Below are 19,636 nucleotides of genomic sequence, written 5' to 3'. Positions count from 1 at the left end.
TTAGTTGATTTTGTGACTTGTTTGATTATCAGTCGAGTTACGTGCCGAGACGAGTCCGAAAAATTCCGGAAAAATGGGAAACGAGTCAGATAACGATCAGTTGAGCGATCAGCGAGTCGATTTTGGTTTTAAAAATTATTTTAACCATAAAAATGATTATGTGCTTATGTGCTTATGTGTATTACGTGGTTAATCGAGTCTTACTTGCTTATATGTAATACATGAGTCAGTCATAAGCGTATGGGTAGATGTTAGGATCGGTTTGAAGTCGATTCAAGATGCAAATGAAGTACGACGTGACTTAACCAGTCTGTTTTGCCAACAGAAGCTAAGCCAGCCAGGCCAGTTGAGTCGGTAATAGTCCAAGGTGATAGACAGAAGTGATTCAATTGTAGTGAGTCGCATAGAAGGCAAGTTTTTCCTCTATTCTACTTTCAGAATAGTGATATTGATTCAAATATTTATCACATTTGCATTTTCTTGATTATTGTTCTTGATCACTGATATACACTTGTTATTCCTTTATTCATATTTCATTTCAATTCTTGATTTCTCCGTTTCTTTGGATTCTTGATTCATATTCTATTGGTGACACATGGAGATTGATATATTCTAATGTTTGGAATATATCAAAGCATACCGATTGTTTCGGTTGCTAAGCGATGGACTGGATAATGATATTTTGGGATTGAGTGTGTCTTAGTCCTGAGGACCGGGATGACTGGTGCCTCGACGTGGGTCGTAGTGCCTGGGTACCCGACTGGATCTATATATTGAGATATGGATTTGCATTATATTCTGACTGATCAACAGAATATAGATGCGAACTTGTGTCTAGTTTAGTTTATTTATACTCTCGCCAGTAATGGCCTTCTTTCTATTCTCGTGAGGTTATATCTTGGCAGATATACCTGGGATGGCGGATTCATTTAAAATACTTTAACACTGTTTATATTTTTGTGGACTTGTTGAGCAATTTTTGGCTCACCCTTTTTGTTGTTATTCACCTTTTTTTTCAGTTAAGAAGGAATATGAAACCAATCAGGACTCGAGTGGTAAAGAAGCGGGTCAAGCCTCGGGATCCTCTCATACTCAAGGTGTTGATCCCAATCCAGGAAGAAAGCTTTGAGTTTCCCGAGCAGGTGGAGTGTTGATAGATAGTATGTGTGTGTGTTTGAATAAAAGTTGAACTTAGTTTAAAATAAATTAGACAATGGTTTGTAATAAAGAGAGTTTGTGAGACTTTGAATGTTGGTTGGTAATAAAAGTAGTTAGTGGTTCTTGTTTTCATAATTCAACTTAAAAAGATCCTGGTTAGTGTTAAAGGGGTTTAATTTCATTTCTTTATTAATTTTTAATCAGATTGTACAGGTTTAATGATTAGCTAGTAACCCCCAGACTTATACCCCGGGTCTTGAGGGCGTTACAACACAGCCGCCTCCTCCTCCCGAAGAGGGCCGCGAGAAGACTCCTCCTCCTCCCGAGAACTGAATAATGACCCAGGCTTCATGCCTTGTAATTTGTTTTTCGTAGTTTGTTGTTATTTCAAACTTAGCCCTTGTGGCTTTTAGACTTGTTATTTGGATTTTGCATGACTCTGGTTTGGATTTGTTCCGGGGCTTGGTTTGCCCCGGGAATGCATGTAAATATATTTCCCTTTCCGTATTTGGTTTTGCTTTCCTATGTCGAAATTTTTCTAAGTACACGTGGTTCGTGTTATGGTCCCCGGGGTGGGGTTTTAAAATTTTAACTGAATAAAATTTTTCTAAGTACACATGGTTTGTGTTATGGTCCCCGGGATGGGGTTTAAAATTTTAACTGAATACAATTTTTACAAGTACACATGGTTTGTGTTATGGTCCCCGGGATGAGGTTTAAAATTTTAACTGAATAAAATTTTTGCAAGTACATATGGTTTATGTTATGGTCCCCGGGATGGGGTTTAAAATTTTAAATGAATAAAATTTTTGTAAGTACTCATGGTTTGTGTTATGGTCCCCGGGATGGGGTTTAAAATTTTAACTGAATAAATTTTTGTAAGTACACATGGTTTGTGTTATGGTCCCCGGGATGGGGTTTAAAATTTTAACTGAATAAAATTTTTGTAAGTACACATGGTTTGTGTTATGGTCCCCGGGATGGGGTTTAAAATTTTAATTGAATAAAATTTTAATAATATGGCGACACTAATCAAATGACAGTAAGATTATCCTGAGCTATGGGGTGCTCGAAGCGAAGTTTTTCATTTAGATCACAATAAAGCAAAAAATACATTCCGGGGTGTACGATGAAAGTTTACATCAAGTTGTCATAGCCTAAAAGTAGAGTTGATCCCCGAATGTGCGCCCTACCTTTACTGGTAGAATTTCCTTAGGCGGGCTCCGTGCCAAGTATTTGGGACTTCGGTCCCGCCGAGATAGCTTAGCTTGTAGGTTCCTGGGTGGAGCACTTCCTCAACAATATAGGGCCCTTCCCAGTTGGGTTGCAGCTTTCCTTGATTGGCTGGGTCCGAGGCCTCGGTGTGCCGGAGTACCAAATCTCGCGCTTCATACTCTCTGATTTTTGCCTTCTTTGCGAAGTAGAGCTTTGTCTTTTCTTTGTAGCCTTCCATCTTTTTTACGGCCTTGTCTCTTACTTCGTCTAGGAGCTCCAGGTTAGTCTTGAGTCCTTCGATGTTTGAGATTTCGTCAAAGTTGATGACCCTGTGGGAGGGGGACCCGATTTCGATTGGTATGCGAGCTTCGGTACCGTATGCAAGCTTGAAGGGGGTTTCATTGGTTCTCGTCCTGGGGGTGGTTCTGTAGGACCACAGGACTTTCGGAAGCTCATTTAGCCAAGTTTTCTTGGACTCTTCCAGCCTTTTTTCCAGGCCCCGGAGTATGGTTCTGTTAGTTACTTCGACCTGTCCATTTCCCTGAGGATGCGCAACCGATGCCCTTTTGTGCTTGATTCCAAGCTCTTTCAAATATGCTTCGAAATCGGACCTGACGAACTGTGGCCCATTGTCGGAGACTAGAATTACCGGGATCCTGAACCTCATGACGATTGCATCCATAAATTTGATACAATCTTGTTGATTGATCGTTCTCATGGCTTTAGCTTCTGCCTACTTTGTCATATAATTAATGGCTACCAGGACATAACGGAGGTCGCCTTTTGCCCAAGAAAAGGGACCCATGATATCTATGCCCCAAACGGCAAATGGGATTGAAGACAATACTGATGCTGGCAGGCTGGGGCTTTATCTGGGAACATTGCTGAACTTCTGGCACTGAGGGCATTTCTTAACGTAGGAGATGGAATCGGCGTGGACTGTGGGCCAGTAATATCCTTGCCTGATGACTTTGTAAGCCAAAGCTTTGGCTGCCAAGTGATCTCCGCAGATTCCCTCATGAACTTCCCGGAGACAGTAGTTTGCTTCATTCGGGTCTACACACTTCAGGGTGGGCGCTGAGAAGGTTCTCCTATATAGTTGACCATCTTCCAGGAAGAAACGAACAACCTTGTGCTTTAAGTATCTGGCTTTGTTTTGGTCTTCCGGGAGCGTCACATCCCTTAAGTAAGCTATGTAGGGGGTCATCCAGTTGTCCGAGCTTCCGATGCACGGGACCTCGAATCGCTCTGTGCTGGGTGCCTTGAGCTCTTCGAAGTACACTGAACTAGCAAGGTCTGAAGTATTCTATACGAGCTTGGACAGCTCATCTGCCTTGGAGTTCTCTTCTCTATTAATTTGAAGTATGGTGATGTCGGGGGTGGTTCCCAGGATATTCCACACCATTGCCTGATATTGTGCCAATGTTGGATCTTTCGCAATATATTTTCCACTAGTTTGCTTGACCACAATCTGAGAGTCACTGTAGACGATCATCTTCGAAATACCAAGAGATTTTGTCAATCTGAGCCCGGAAATGAGTGCCTCATATTCAGCCTGATTGTTCGTTGCCTTGAAGGCAAAAGTTATTGCTTGTTGAATGGTGAAGCCCTCCGGGCTGATTAGAATGAGGCCCGCTCCGGACCTTTCGGCCGTAGATGACCCGTCCACATAGAGCTTCCAGCATTCCGTTCCTGGGTTGGCTTCTTCCTGGGTTATCTCATGGGAAACGGGTGGTTGCTGCTCCGGGAAGGTGCATTCCATGATGAATTCTGCTAAGGCATGGGCCTTTATCGCCGTCTGTGACACAAACTTGATGTTAAATTGGCTTAATTCAATGGCCCAGTTGACTAGCCTTTCGGAGGCATCTGGCTTGTGGATGATCTTCCTGAGCTGCTGATCTGTGACCACTATAATCTCTCGGCCTTGGAAGTATTGCCTCAGCTTCCTGCTGGAGTGTACGAGGGGCAAGGCAAATTTTTCCAAGTTTGGGTACCGAGTCTCAGCGTCCTTGAGGAATTGGCTGACATAGTAGATGGGGCTCTGTATTCCTCCTTCCTCCCGGACTAGGGCCGAAGAGACAACCTTGGGGTCGGCGGCGATGTAGAGGGATAAAGGCTCACCGGGCTTGGCTTTTGATAACACCGGGGGGTTCATCAGGTGTCGCTTAACTTCTTCAAAAGCTGTGTGGCATTCTAGGGTCCAATCTACTAACTTCTTGTTCTGGGCGCCTTTTAGTAACTCGAAGAAAGGGAGACATCTTTCCGCCAGCTTCGGGATGAACCTGCGTAGGGCCGCCAGGCATCCAGCCAACTTCTGGATGTCCTTCTGAGAGCGAGGTATCTTCATTTCTATTATGACATTGATTTTCTCCGGGTTTACTTCTATTCCTCTTTCGCTGACCAAGAAGCCCAGGAATTTTCCTGAAGGTACTCCGAACGCACATTTTTCAGGGTTCAACTTCATGTAGTATCTCCTCAGGTTGTCAAAATACTCCTTGAGGTCCTTTATATGATCCGGGATCGTGAGCGACTTGGAGATCATGTCGTCTACATAAGATTCCATATTCCTCCCCAGTTGGCTTTTGAAAATTGTGTTCATCATTTTCTGGCAGGTGGCTCCGGCGTTGATGAGCCCGAAGGGCATCATGATAAAGCGTAGACTGCCCTATGAGTGATGAAGGCTGTTTTGGCGATGTTCTCAGGATTAATACGAACCTGGTTATATCCTGAAAAGGCATCCATAAAGCTGAGCATGGTGTGGCCCGAAGTTGCGTCGATTAGTTGATCAATGTTTGGGAGGGGATAGGAATCTTTGGGGCATGCAGCGTTGAGGCTCGTCGACACACATTCTCCACTTTCCATTCGGCTTCTTGACTAGCACCACATTGGCGAGCCCATCGGGGTACTTGATTTTGCAGATGATGTCGGCCTTGAGCAATTTCTCTATTTCTTCGTCTATTGTTTGTTGTCGCTCTGGGGAAAAGTTTCTCCTTTTCTGTTTGGTCGGCCATTTCCGAGGGTCTACATCCAGACTGTGTATTGCCACGGATTGGTCAATCCCAGGCATATCCTCCGGTGCCCATGCGAACACGTCCGCATATTCCGTTAGCAGTAAGATGAGTTCTTCCTGGAAGGATGTTTCTAGGTCTTTTCTAATTTTTAATCTCCGGGTGGGGTCTACCTTGGTTTTTTCTTTTATTTCCACAAATTTCTGTATTAGGGAATCGACGTTGGTTACGCTGTATCCCGAGCCCTCTATCATGTTGACGTCTAATTTTAGCCTTTTGCTGAAATGTTCGCGGTGCTTCTTGCGGCTTTGGCCTTTGGGTAAGGCCATTGCCTTCTTCCTGTTCTCTGGGTCAGTTTTGGCCATGACCAGTGCTTGTCCGTAGCATTTTCCAGATGTGCCCCGGTCCCCTCTGAGTTCTCCGATGCCTCCCGGGGTGGGAAACTTCAGCTTTAAGTGAATTGTAGACGGGATGGCCCGGAGCTTGGTGATGGCGGGTCTCCCCAGAATCATGTTATAAGAGGATACAACACTTATCACGTAGAACTTCATGACATGAGATACCTGCCGGGGTGCGGCACCAAAGACCATGGGGAGGTATATTACTCCACGGATCGGGATCATATTGTTCCCGAATCCATAGAGAGGGTCTTCGAGGCATGGATCCATGCGAAGGTGTCCCAACTTCATCATGTTAAGGGTATGCTCAAAGACAATGTTAGCTGAGGAACCGTTATCAACCAAAATCTTTGTACCTCATTGTCGGCAATGTCGAGAGTCACGACCAGGGCTTGGTTGTGTTCGGGATCCAGGCCTTCATAATCGGCATTAGAGAAATATATGTGTTCATCCTCAGCAGGCTGGATCATCAGGACATCATTGTCCACATCTGGACTCCGGGGTGGGGAGGAGGTTCCTCCGAAGATCATGTTGACCACGTATTTTCCGCCGTTAGAGAGCTTATCTCTGTCATCGAGTTTGTAGGTACTGGTTCATGTTGCCCTTGTTGATTTGGTCTTCAATGAACATTTTGAAAGAAAAGCAGTTCTCCGTAGTGTGGTTATGATCCTCGTGATACCCGCAATGTTTGTCTTGGGCCCTGTTTCCGGGGGGTGCCAGCAGCGGCTTCGGGGGGTAATAAAAGGGTTTTCCCTTGACTTCTCTCAAGATGTCAGCCCGAGGCCAGTTGAGTGGAGTACATTCGGGCTCCAGTTTGGCTCCCTTTTGGGCTTGGGCTTTCTTTCAATCTTCTGTGGTCTGGAGTAGTCATCCCGGGGTGGGGTCCCCCAAGACTGAGGTACATAATTGGTCTATCTGTCTGTCTTGTGTCTCTTTTCTTTTCTGTAGGAGGAGTGGGGTTCCGGAGACTCATCATCATCCCGGATCCGCCTGTTCATCTTCATTGAGGTGAGGAAGTCATTTTCCTTGATAAACTTTGAAGCCATCGCATAAGTCGAAGCAAGGCTTTGGGGCTCCCTATGGATCAGGTCTTTCACGTAGCCTTTGCATGAAACCGGGTGGAGATTTCACCGGAAAATATTCACGGCTTCCTTCTCCTCAAGGTTGGAGATTTGGTTGACTGATTCTTGAAACCTTTTGATGAATTCTGGTAGAGTTTCTCTGCTTCTTTGTTGAATGGTTTCCAAGTGGCACATCTGGAGCTCGTTCATGCGGTTCGCCCTGAACCTCTTGAGAAATATCTCCCGGAAGTCTTTCCAAGAGTCGATGCTCTGGGAGGAGATTCTGCTGAACCATTTTTGTGCTCCTCCCTTTAGTGTTGAAGCGAAGAAACGACATTTGGTGAGGTCATTGTAATCATATATGTTTGAGATCTGTTCAAAGTAGTTGATATGCTCTTCAGGGTCGGCAAGCCCGTCAAAAGAGTCGAAGTTGAAGTGTTTGAGTGTTGGTTCCCTGGGGGTGGATTCCAGCTTTCTGGTGAAGGGCGTGGCCGCCGCCTCGACCTCCACGTCTCCTTCCACTTTTCTTTTGAGATCCCGAAGAACCCGGGCCATCTGTTCCTGCTTAGATTCCTTCACCGGTTCTGAATCCGAAGAGACATGAATCCGGCGTGTCTTCTTCTTTAGTTTTGCCTCCTCCTCTCGGACCCTCTTTTCAGTGTTGGCCTTGGCCTTGGCCTCTTCTTCCTTCCGGATGCGGTCCCGGAGTGTGGCTCTCTTGATCTTGTCTCGGGCGTCCTCTGACGACTTCTTAGTTCTGCCAATTCGGTCCAAGACTTAGCCCCGGGATTCTTCCGAGTGCTCTTCCTGGTCCCCGCGACGGGTTTCAGGAGCCTTGTTCTTTTCCTTTCACAGGTCCATAGCCGCTTGAATCTGCTCCGGAGTCATGTTTCCCCAGGGGTTTGTAGAGGTTTCAGCATATTTGTGGGATGCTTTCTCTATAGTTATTCTCTGGTCTCCGGGCTGGAGCTGAGATGAAGTACGAGTTATGGGGGGCTCTTCTTCTATCTCTTCCATCTCGCCGTCCCTGGGAGGGACAACGGTGGGCTGAATAGTTTCGGAGATCGAAGTTTTGCTTTTTCTCGTGGACATTATTTTCAGAACAGATTATGGGAAATAGTTACAGGGGTACACCAGGGTGTGTGACTGTTCTGGAAGGAAAAATAAGAAAAATGAGTTGTGAAGAGAGTGAGGGTTTTGTTTTTACCGGAGAGGGGGTTTTTTGGTTTTTGGAGCTGTGTAATGTAACTGGGGATGGCACCACACCACCGGAGGTTCGACCCCTCCTTCTAGCGCCAATGATAACTCTGTTTCTTCCCGGGTCTTCTCCTTTCTCACGTATGCTAGAGCCCAGTCCACGTGGTAGCCAGAGTGAGGTTAGCCTGCTAGGTAGGTGACTCTGCAAAACAGAACCGGAGGGGGGTTGTTTCCCGCAGCAACTCCGGTGTGAGAATAAGAAATGGGGTTTCTTGAAGAAGAAGAGGGAAGAAGGAGTTATTCAAAATATGTATAGTGGTGTGTGTATAAATGTGTAGCAGTCAAATGTTTTTCAACCCCTAAAACCCTCTTTTTGGGGCATTTTATAGGTCCCAAGATTTAGGATTTTTGGGGTTTGTACCTCTTTATCCTGGCCTTTGATCATTCTTGGTTGGTGATTGATTGGACGGTTTGGATGGACTGTGTGGACAGGTGTCCTTTCTCCATCAGTGTTGCCTTGGAATCTTTACATATGGACGGCTGAGATGCAATTGTTCCATTTTTGGTAATATAAAATAGTTGACTCTTTTATCTTGTGTCACGTGGCTTTGGGGACCGCCCCACCTTGGGCCTGGGGTGGTTTCTTTCTGGGTTTTTACTTCTTTCTTTGGGCTTGATTTACTCATGGCCTATCAACTACAATATCCGATTAAACATAACATTGCTACCAGTTTTTCTCATTCGATTTTAAATTTGTAATAACTCAAACAAGTGGAATAAAAAAGACTTACTGAAGAACGCAGTGTTGGATGGCTCTGTAATTGCTGGTCTCCTTGTCTTGTTCGATGGAAGAAGGAGAAAAGATAACAAACAATGAGAAGGTGTTTGTTCTGTGGAGGAAACAAACAAAAACAGTTATAAATTAATTTTGTAAGCTTTCTTGCAATTCCCACACTTTGTCCACTCTGAAACAAAAACTGATGGCATATATATGTTTGTCCTGGCTAGGGTGCGTTTGGACTCGACCTAAATAATACAGTATTTTATTATTTTCAGGACAGCTCCTGATTCTCTATCCAAATTGAGCCATGACAAATACTTGTTTGTATTTGGCATACTTCCAAAACTGAATTGTGTGTTCAGTAACAGAAAAGTCATCAACTTCCATTTCTTTTCAATTTTGCTTACGGACTACTCGAAATATTTGTATATATGCAGCACAAAGTTCATCATTATTTGTGAGTATGAGTAAAAGTTCGTAAATATTTGTCAACAAAGCTACTAACTTCTGGCCTACGAAAAAAATTGAAAATATAAAATTAAAGCTTAAAATCAAGAAAAATACAAGAGGTATAAAATTAATTATCAAAATAGTTACAAAAAATCAATATACAATTATTTGCTAAACGGAAAATAAACTTCCTGCATTCAAATTAATATTACCAATTAAATTATTTAATTATTCAATACTATCACATCAATCATCCCGATTTATTTTAGAGATAAATGCACTTTACACCCTCAAACAAAGTTGCAAAAAACGATTTTGTATCAGAACTTTCAGAAATACAACTTGCACCCCTCAACTTCAACTTACTAATTCAGTATGCACCCTTTTGCAGATTATAATTAAAATAATAAGGGGTAAAAAGGGAACTTTATTTTAAAATGTAAATAAATTTTAGTTGGAATTTCAAAAATAAGTTAAAGTATTTATAAAAATGATTTCTTATATATTAAATATTAATATGATCAGAATATTTTTATTAAATGCACTTTAAAATCATAACGACGTCAAAGACTTTAAAATGAAATAATTACATTAAATTAAATATATATATAATATATATAAAAAAATTATTTTGAATTTAATTTTGGTAGAATTATATAATTTTTGGCATTAATAATATTACTAAAATTCAAAACTCAACTATATAATATTATTCAAAAAATTTAAAGATATTATTTTATAGCTATAATAATAAATTCAATTTTTAATATAAACTTAAAAATAAAAAAATTAGTTTAGTTAATATTTTACTGAAATTCCCATTCTACCCCTTATTTTTTTAATAATAACCATCAAAGGGGTGCTTTCTGAATTGACAGGTTGAAGTTGAGGGGTGCAAACTGAGTTTCCAATACTATTGATACACATTTGTTTTTGAAATAAAATAAGAGGGTGCAAAGTGTAATTTTCTCTTTATTTTATAATAATTTTTTTATATCTTTTTATGCCTCTATTATTATTTTAAAACCAATAATTAAAATTGTGGCCTTAATACGTATACATATCGAGACAGAGATATTAGAAAGAGACTAGAGGCAGGCTCTTCACTCAGAAAATTCCATATTCTTCGTACCAAAATACAAAAGACAAAGACCCACACAACACATTACACATTATGGGTCCTGTTGGGCAACAGAGAGCTTATAAATCACTTATTAATTTATAAACCGCAAGTACTTGTCGACTACTTTTTGTTTACTTAACTTACAAGTATGATTTTCAATTTATAAGTTGATAAGTTGAATGTTAGTAATACTCTACTTTTTTCTTAATTTATTTTAATTTTTTACATTTTTATTAACTTTAATTTTAAAAAAAATATTTTTAAATGTTAATCTAATCTAAAATTCATAAAATAATATGATTATATTTAAAAATTATTTATTTTAATTTATTAAATTTAAAAAAATTCTGACTCATAAGTGATTTTCAAACACTTATATAATTCATAAATATTTATTTACTTATTATTTATGAGTTAGTTATTCATTTTAAGTTATAAATTAAGGACACTTTTTCTCCCTCCCTCTGTCCCCTCAACTTATCTTTTTAACTACTGTAGTTGAAAGTTTAAAATAACCAACTTGCTTTCACACTCAGAATCAATCTACTTCTATTCAACTTCTCTCTCCTTCTCTCCATAAATTCTTATCAGCTTCAATAGTCAGCTGTAAATTCAGAGAATTAGTACCCTTTCAGGAATTTGATTATCTGGGCTTTGGCTGTAAGTTCTTTTCACTTACCTATACTTTATGTTTTTAAGGGGTGTCATTTTCTTGAATTTCATGTGCTGTTTGTGCTTGTGTTATGTTCTTATCTTTTTCTTTTCTTGAATTGGACTGCTTTTTATTTTTTCTCATAGCATGTTTTACTTATTTGGATAAAGCTTGCTTTTTTATGAGCCTATATTGTTGTTCTCAAACTTGGATTATAGTTGTGAACATGTTACTTTTCTAACCTCATCATATCTGGTAATTCTTGGCAAAAAATTTATAAGTTATACATAGCTTGGTTCAAGATTTCGAGAATATCAGTTCTTGATTGATAATTTAATTATTAAGCTTTGTCTTAAAGGTAAAGTTAATTCATTTCTATTTGATACAGGTGATTGTTGTGGGATACAATGTTTCAAGATGATGGATCTTCCTCTGTAACATCCTCGCCTTTCCAAAATTCATCCTTCAATTCAGTGTCACCTGGTCTCGGGTCACCTTATCCATGGCTGAAAGAGCTTAAGTCTGAGGATAGGGGTCTGTATTTGATCCACTTATTGCTGACTTGTGCAACTCATGTGGCCACTGGAAGTCTTGAAAATGCTAATTTGATATTTGACCAAATTTCCCACCTTGCTTCTCCTGATGGAGATACGATGCAACGTATTGCATCATACTTTACGGAGGCATTAGCTGATAGGATACTAAAAGCTTGGCCTGGACTTTATAAGGCCCTCCATTCCACTGAAATATCATTGTTTTCGGAAGATGTTGTTGCACGGAAGATGTTTTTTGAGTTCTTTCCGTTCTTAAAGGTGGCTTTTGTCATCACAAATCAAGCTATTATTGAAGCCATGGAGGGAGAAAAAATGGTTCATATCATTGACCTAAATGCGGCAGAATCAATGCAATGGCGTGCCCTTATTCAAGATTTGAGTGCAAGACCAGAAGGCCCTCCACATTTGAGAATAACCGGTGTTCACCCACAAAAGGAAGTGTTAGACAAAATGGCTTGTGTATTAACTGAGGAAGCAGAGAAGTTAGATCTACCATTTCAGTTCAATCCAATAGTTAGTAAGCTAGAGAATCTTGATATTGAAAAGTTGCGTGTTAAAACCGGGGAGGCTCTAGCAATTAGCTCAGTTCTTCAGTTACATACATTGTTATCCCCTGTTGATGAGGCACAAAAGAGACCCCATTTAACCCCAATGAATTCAAATGCAGTGCACTTGAATAGAACTTCACAAATAAAGCAAAGCACTTTAGGCGATTTGCTCCAAAAGGATATGATTAGTGGACATAGCCCTGGTACCGACTCAGAATCTTCGTCACCACAGCCTTCAACATCTTCAGTTCAAATAGATGGGTTTCTCAATGCGTTGTGGGGTTTGTCACCCAAGGTCATGGTAGTAGCAGAGCAAGATTCCAATCATAATGGATCAAATCTTATGGAGAGGCTATCTGAATCTCTGTACTTCTATGCTGCATTATTTGACTGCCTGGAATCTACACTTCCAAGGACATCGGCAGAGAGATTAAAACTAGAAAAGTTTCTCTTTGGAGAAGAAATTAAAAACATTATATCCTGTGAAGGTCCCGGAAGAAAGGAAAGACACGAAAAGCTAGATAGATGGATCCAAAGGCTCGAGTTTGCCGGCTTTGCTAATGTGCCATTAAGCTATTACGGGATGTTGCAAGCAAGAAGATTGCTACAAGGTTATAGCTGCGACAGTTATCGAATCAAAGAAGAGAATGGCTGTGTGGTGATCTGTTGGCAAGATAGACCACTTTTCTCAGTTTGTGCTTGGAGATGTAAGAGGTGAATTGGTCAAATTTGCTAGTTTCAGAGTTCTGAAGTTTTTCGAGTTCTTCCCACTTTATTGCATGTACAAGTAATATCTGCTTACAAAGAAACTTCATAATGATGAATTTAAACACCATTTAGAATGTTGACACTATCTTTGTACTGGTTCTTGTGTCTGTGATTACTTCAAGTGTCGTGTCTTATGTAAGTCGGAGTCTTTTTTTTTAGGATCTATGTAGAGAAATGATTTTAAAATACTTCACATTTTATCTATTAAATTCTGAATTTTGCATTGTAGATGCTGTATTGTGTCGTACATGACTACATCCTGCACATATTTGCACATAATATGTTTCCCGTATAAGCTTTGATATTGGCGTGCATAACCGAGCATAATTGCAAATACGTATTATTAGCTTTACTATATTCAGATCTATATATATTATGTAAGTATATACATAGAGACTGTATTGTGCAATATGAAAGTTGTTCTCATTACAATCCATCAGAGTATTTATACAAGCTTTACCGCCTAAACATAACCAATCAAAGTACTGCAACTGGCACAAGTGATATTACTAGGTCCATATACAACCAATCAAATGTTTATCTACTTGAGAAACTAGAGCATGATTCACAGATGCTTTGTGCTGAGACTTTAGGTGTATATTAGCTGCAACTGCACTAGTAGTAGTCGTATTACTCCCCCCAAGGATTGTGTAAACCCAGTTTGGAGCAGATAGACCAATGGACAGCACATCCCAATACTTTAGTAAAAATATTAGCCAACTGATCTTTAGTAGAAATCCTTTGAAGACTGATTATGCCTGCTTGAACCTTCTCCCGGATGAAATGACAGTCCAACTCAATGTGCTTGGTGCGAGCATGTTGAACTGGATTATTTGCTATTTCAACTGCAGCCTGATTATCACAATAAACAACAACTGCATTAGTGACAGTTACTTGCAGATCAGCAAGTAAGTATTTAAGTTACATGATCTCAGTGGTGATAGACGCCAAAGCACGATATTCTGCCTCTGCTTTATTTTTAGAAGTAACAGACTGCTTCTTTGCTTGCCTGGATATTAATAAAGAGCCCAATTTTAAACAGAAATTTATAACAGACCAGCCAGTGACAGTACGACCTCCCCAATCACTGTCACAGAAACCTTGCAAAACCAAATCAGACTGAACATGAAAAATTAACCCTAGCCCAGCAGTATACTTCAAATAACGCAGAACACGAAATAATGCAGCAAAATGTTTCTCTCGTGGAGCTTGCATAAACTGGCTAAGTAAATGCACAGAGAAGCTAATGTCAGGATGAGTAAAGGTCAGGTATAGAAATTTGCCAACCAAACTTCGATAAAGAGAAGGATCAGAGACTAAAGCTCCAAACTTAATATTGTCAAAAAGCTTTATGTTCTGGTCTAAAGGAATAGAAAAAGGTTTAGCATCTAGAAGTTTTGTACTGGATAACATATCCAAGATAAACTTCTGTTGACTTAAGACCAAACCCTCATCATTTCCAGAGATTTCCAAGCCAAGATAATATTTAGCTTGCCCCAGATAAACTTGTCATGTAAAGCAGCTTTGACCTGAACAATAAAATCACTGTGATTACCAGTTAAAAGAATGTCATCCACGTATACGACTGCAATGGTAAAGAAAGATCCCTGTTGATAAGTAAACATGGAATAGTCTGCAAGAGATCGTTTGAAACCAAGGGTAAGAAGAAAATCAGACATCTTTTTACTCCTTTCTCTAGATGCCTGCCGCAATCCATATATTGATTTGATCAATCGACAAACCAAAGCTTGAGAATGAGCATCAATTTGATAGCCAAGAGGTATATCCATATAGACTTCCTCAAGTAAATCTCCGTGTAAAAAGGCATTATTAATATCAAGTTGATATATAGGCCAATTCTTAGAAGCTGCAACTGTCATAACAGATTTGACAGTAACACCCTTTGCAACAGGGGCAAACGTGTCATGAAAATCAACACCACGCTGCTGAGTATCCCCTTTAGCAACAAGGCGAGCCTTGTACCTATTTATCTCACCATTAGCAAGATACTTGATCTTAAAAACCCACTTACACCCTATGGTTTGTTTTCCTGGAAGTAGTGTGACCAACTCCCATGTATTATTGTTAGATTCTAAGCCATCCAACTCCTTATTCATGGCAAGAATTCATTGTGGATCAAGAACTGCCTGAGCAAAAGTCCTAGGTTCCTTATGTTGAGCAATTTGTGCTAAAAAACACTATGTTCAGGAGAAAAGGAAGCAGTAGAAATAAAATTTGCCATTGGATACTTGACAGGATTAGTACCAGGATTATGAGAAAATTGATAATCTTTCCACCACTTTGGTCGTTGCCTGTCTCTATTAGATCTTCTGACAGAAGGCTCAGAATTAAACGAGGAAATATCTGACTGCATATTGACTAGAGTGTCAACATCAGGAGGTGACCCCTCATCAACAAAAGAATCAGATGGAATAATGTCAGATTGAAAAATGTCAGAAGAATCATTATCAATCTGTGAATATGAAGCTAAATCAGAATGCCCAGATTGAGAAGAACAATCTTTATCAGAAGAAATCAATGTATCCAAGGTAGAAGAACTAACATCAGGAGAATTACACCAATGCTGGTTGAAATGTGGATCAGAAGGAGTAGAAACGTGTGTTTGATTAAGAAAAGGAAACACCAATTCATGGAAAATAACATGACGAGAAACAAAGATATGCTTAGTATCCAAATTGAGCAATTTAAAACCTTTATGATCAAGAGGATATCCAAGAAAAACACACCTAATTGCTCTTGGATGAAACTTATCACTCTCATGAATTGAAGCAAAACGCAGACATCCAAAAACCATGAATAAGCTGTAATCAGGAACTGAACCATATAGACATTCAAAAGGTGTTTTATGTTGCAAAACAGGCGTGGGAAGCCTGTTAATGATATAGGTTGCTGCTAAAATACACTCCCCCCATTATCGAATAGGCAATCCTGATTGAAAGCGTAAGGATCCAGCAATAGATAACAATTGACGATGTTTACGTTCAACTCTGCCATTTTGTGCAGGGGTAGCAACACATGATGATTGATGAACTATTCCTTTGTCAAGCATCAAATTTAACAGAGAATTGTTGAAAAATTCAGTCCCATGATCACTACGAAGCTGTTTGACAGATGTCTGAAATTGGTTTTCGACGTAAACAAAAAAATGCTTTAGTTAAACAAACACATGATGTTTAGAAGGAAGAAGGAAAGTCCAGACATTTCTTGAGTGATCGTCAACTATAGTCAGAAAAAATCGACAGCCTTGAGTTGTTTCATGACTATAAGGTTCCCATAGATCCACATGAATTACTTCAAAAATGTGAGATGCATGACTAGCATTCAAAGGAAAAGATAAGTTTGTTTGTTTAGACAAGGGACAAAAAGGGCATTGCTGATTGCTATCATCTAGAATGTCTGAACCAACCGTTGGAATTTTATGCAAAATTTGATTAGAAGCATGTCCCAAGCGCATATGCCAAAGGGCACTGAATTTATGTTTGGAAACGACTGAATTCACAGCATGAGACAGTATAGAAGCATTGTCTCTGGAAAACTCTAAATGATATAAACCATAAATTAATCTCCCATGAGCTATAACATTCGGAGAAGACGACAAGTGAAATTCACAATAGTCAGGATGAAATGAAATAGTTCCTCCAGTAGCAGAAATCCATTTGGAAACAGAGAGCAAATTGAAATGGAAAGAAGGGACAAAGAACACATTGTCCAGGTGCAATTGTGGGTGAATTTGAAAAGAACCAATAGTATCAACCATAAGCACAGAACCATTTGGTAAAACAAGACTAACAGGTTTGCTCAGTTTAGTAACATTGCTAAGTAAAGAAATAGAACAACACATGTGGTTCCTAGCACCCGAATCAATTAACCATGCATAACTAGAAGTAACAGATGTAACATGATTGGCTCCAGAAATAACCATACCGGCAAAATGATCTTCTGGACTGTTTTTGGATTTTCCATTGCCAACAAGAAAATTCATTAGCTGATTAATCTGATTCTGCATATGACTAAGTTGATCATTGCCTTGAGCCACAGAAGGAGTCATAGTAAGAGCTGCATTAGCTTGATTGGATCTTGGCATAGGTCTAAACTGAGAAATTGCAGCCAAAGTAGATGCCCCAGAACCAGCAGTATCCTTTTTCTTCTTCCAATTTGGAGGATACCCGATCAATTTATAGCAATGCTCTTTGGTGTGGCCATTAAAATTACAAAATGTGCACTTCAAAGGTGTTTTCAAAACACCACAAGCATTAGATCTTTTATATCCACCATTAACAGCTGCAGAAATGGCATGTCCAGATGTTGGAACCAAAGCATTAACAAGAGGACTGGTTTCAGTCAAACTTCCAGTAAAACCATGCCTTGCTCTTTCGTCTTGTTTGACAAAAGAAAAAGCCTGATATACAGTAGGAAGAGGACTCATCAAAAGTATTTGCCCTCTAACAGTAGAATTACTATCATGTAGTCCTATAAGAAACTGCAACAGTTTACATTTTTTATCTCTTTCGAACTGAATTTTATGTGCTCCACAAACACAATTAACACACGGCTCAAGCATAGAATATTCATCCCAAAGGCCTTTTAATTTATGAAAATAAATTTCCACTGACTTGTTTCCTTGTTCAAGAGAATGAATATCTTTTAGAACTTGATGAATTCTGTGTCCATTGACTCCAGAAAATCGCTCATGTAACTATGTCCAAACTTCATTAGCAGTAGTTACATAGTTTAATCCATCACTAATCTCTTCTGCAACTGAATTCAGTATCCAAGTAATCACCAAGTCATTGACTCGTTCCCATTGAGTATAGAGTGTTGATTTTTCATCAGGCTTCGCATAATTGCCATTCACAATAACGAACTTGTTTTTAAATTCAAAGCGATCTGCATAGATCTACTCCATGGTGCATAGTTATCCGGACTCGTTAGTTTCTTAGCAATCAATATCAGGCCTGGATGATCGTTGTTATTGAAGACATACAAGCATGTAATGCTGCAGCTAATGCAACATGAAAAAACAAAAACTGTATACAAAACAAATTGTTAGCTGCTTACAAGTCAAATAGAATAGTCAATTTGATTAGTCAAAGTTAGTTAGTTAGCTGTTAAGTTTTAGTCCTGTATAAATACATGAAGACAACTTGTCATTTAGTTTTAACAAACTAATAAAAAATCTCTCTCCTTTCTCTTATATCTTTCTCTTTTATATTTACTTCTTTATAAGATCTACTAAAATTTCAATGGAGATTACATGAACATATTAGGTTCCTGCAACTCTTTATGGTATCAGAACTTACTGAAAGTGTAGTTTCGAGCGTATATATCTTCTCCGAGGCTTAATTGCATCACTTTCAGCGATTCAATTTCAGGTTTTATCTTCAATTTTCGCGCTAAAATCAAGTTTTTATGATTCGTTACTTCAGAATCTGTTACAAGTTCTTGTGAAATGTCAATTACTTGTGTTTTGTTGGAATTGCGATTTGGAGTATCATTTGTTGCTCATGACCTGTTTGATTAAAGGTTTTACGATAAGATTAGTGTTATCGTAGTAATGTTAGGTCAAAATTTGGGGAAAACAACTCGTACATCATATGCTAATGTTGTGATGAATACTTCTACTCAAAATGGTGAAAATAGGAGTGATAGCAGTAGTTCGACTCAAAGAAACATAGTCAATGATGAAGAAGTTTCAATTGAGTCAAATCTGCATCCTCTCTATCTTCAAAACATTGATCATCCTGGTTTAGTGCTCATTGCCAAGAAATTAACCGGAACTGATAATTTTGGTCCATGGAAGCGTTCTATTACTATTGCTTTGTCAGCCAAGAATAAAATTGGTATTGTTAATGGTTCTTATCCTCGGCCTAACGATGACTCACCTTTGAAAACACATTGGGATAGAGTTAATGATATGGTTATAAGTTGGATAATGAATACTGTCTCTGATGAAATAAGCAATGGAATGGATTTTGTTACTTCAGCTCAGGATCTTTGGAATGAACTACATGACCAGTTCTCCAGTGTTAATGGTCACAAGGTGTATCAAGTGTTAAAGGATTTACATGCTTGGAACAAGCAGAGAAATCAGTTGAGATTTACTATCACAGGTTAAAAAACCTTTGGGATGAATACACATCTTTGGAGTCCATTGTGGCTTGTAAATGTGGTTGTAAATGTGGATCTTCTAAACTTCAGGAAGATAGGGAACAGAGAAAGAAATTGCTTCAATTTCTCATGGGCCTTAATGATAGCTATTCTACAGCTAGAGGTCAGATTTTAATGATGTCGCCGTTGCCAACTATTTCACAAGCTTTTTCTCTTATCAAACAAGATGAAAAATAAAAACAAGGCAATCATATTTCAGTCTCTTTTCTTGGTAACGCTACTGAAATGAATTCTAAAGTAGCACAAACTGGTAATTCTGGTCAGAAACCTTACCAAGGCAATAAACCAACTTTGAAATGCACTTATTATAATAAGGAAGGACATACTCGAGAACATTGTTTCAAGCTTGTGGGGTATCCTGATAAGAAAAAAGGCAAAGGGAAGAACAATGGTCCTGGCTTTACTTCTTCTGGTTTTCGATCACTACCACAAGCGCAAGCAAACTCAAATGCATCTGCTGTTGCTAATCATATTGATGTCCATGGTTCAGGTAGTCCTCACTCTATGCAGCATTCTTCATCTGACTCTTCTGCT

General features: G+C 39.3%; 2 protein-coding genes across 3 annotated transcripts; both read left to right on the top strand.

The window, feature by feature from the left end:
• Positions 1-10,895: 10,895 nt before the first annotated feature.
• On the top strand, positions 10,896-13,141 carry LOC141668584 (scarecrow-like protein 3). Of its 2 annotated transcripts, none has more exons than XM_074475522.1 (2): positions 10,896-11,051; positions 11,432-13,141. In XM_074475522.1, the coding sequence occupies exon 2, from the start codon at positions 11,451-11,453 to the stop codon at positions 12,861-12,863; it is 1,413 nt and encodes a 470-aa protein (XP_074331623.1). In that variant the 5' UTR covers positions 10,896-11,051; positions 11,432-11,450; the 3' UTR covers positions 12,864-13,141. The 2 variants fall into 2 exon arrangements, with proteins under 2 accessions (XP_074331623.1, XP_074331631.1); XM_074475530.1 differs by lacking the exon at positions 10,896-11,051 and adding an exon at positions 11,136-11,298.
• Positions 13,142-18,488: 5,347 nt separating this feature from the next.
• LOC141708476 (uncharacterized) lies at positions 18,489-19,279 on the top strand. Its single transcript, XM_074512134.1, has 2 exons — positions 18,489-18,974; positions 19,133-19,279. Exons 1-2 carry the CDS (start codon positions 18,489-18,491, stop codon positions 19,277-19,279), a joined length of 633 nt encoding a protein of 210 aa, XP_074368235.1.
• The last annotated feature ends 357 nt before the right edge of the window (positions 19,280-19,636 follow it).

The sequence above is a fragment of the Apium graveolens genome, chromosome 1, assembly GCF_009905375.1.
Source record: "Apium graveolens cultivar Ventura chromosome 1, ASM990537v1, whole genome shotgun sequence".
Classification (NCBI taxonomy): Eukaryota; Viridiplantae; Streptophyta; class Magnoliopsida; order Apiales; family Apiaceae; genus Apium; species Apium graveolens.
This window is presented reverse-complemented; position numbering and strand designations above follow the sequence as displayed.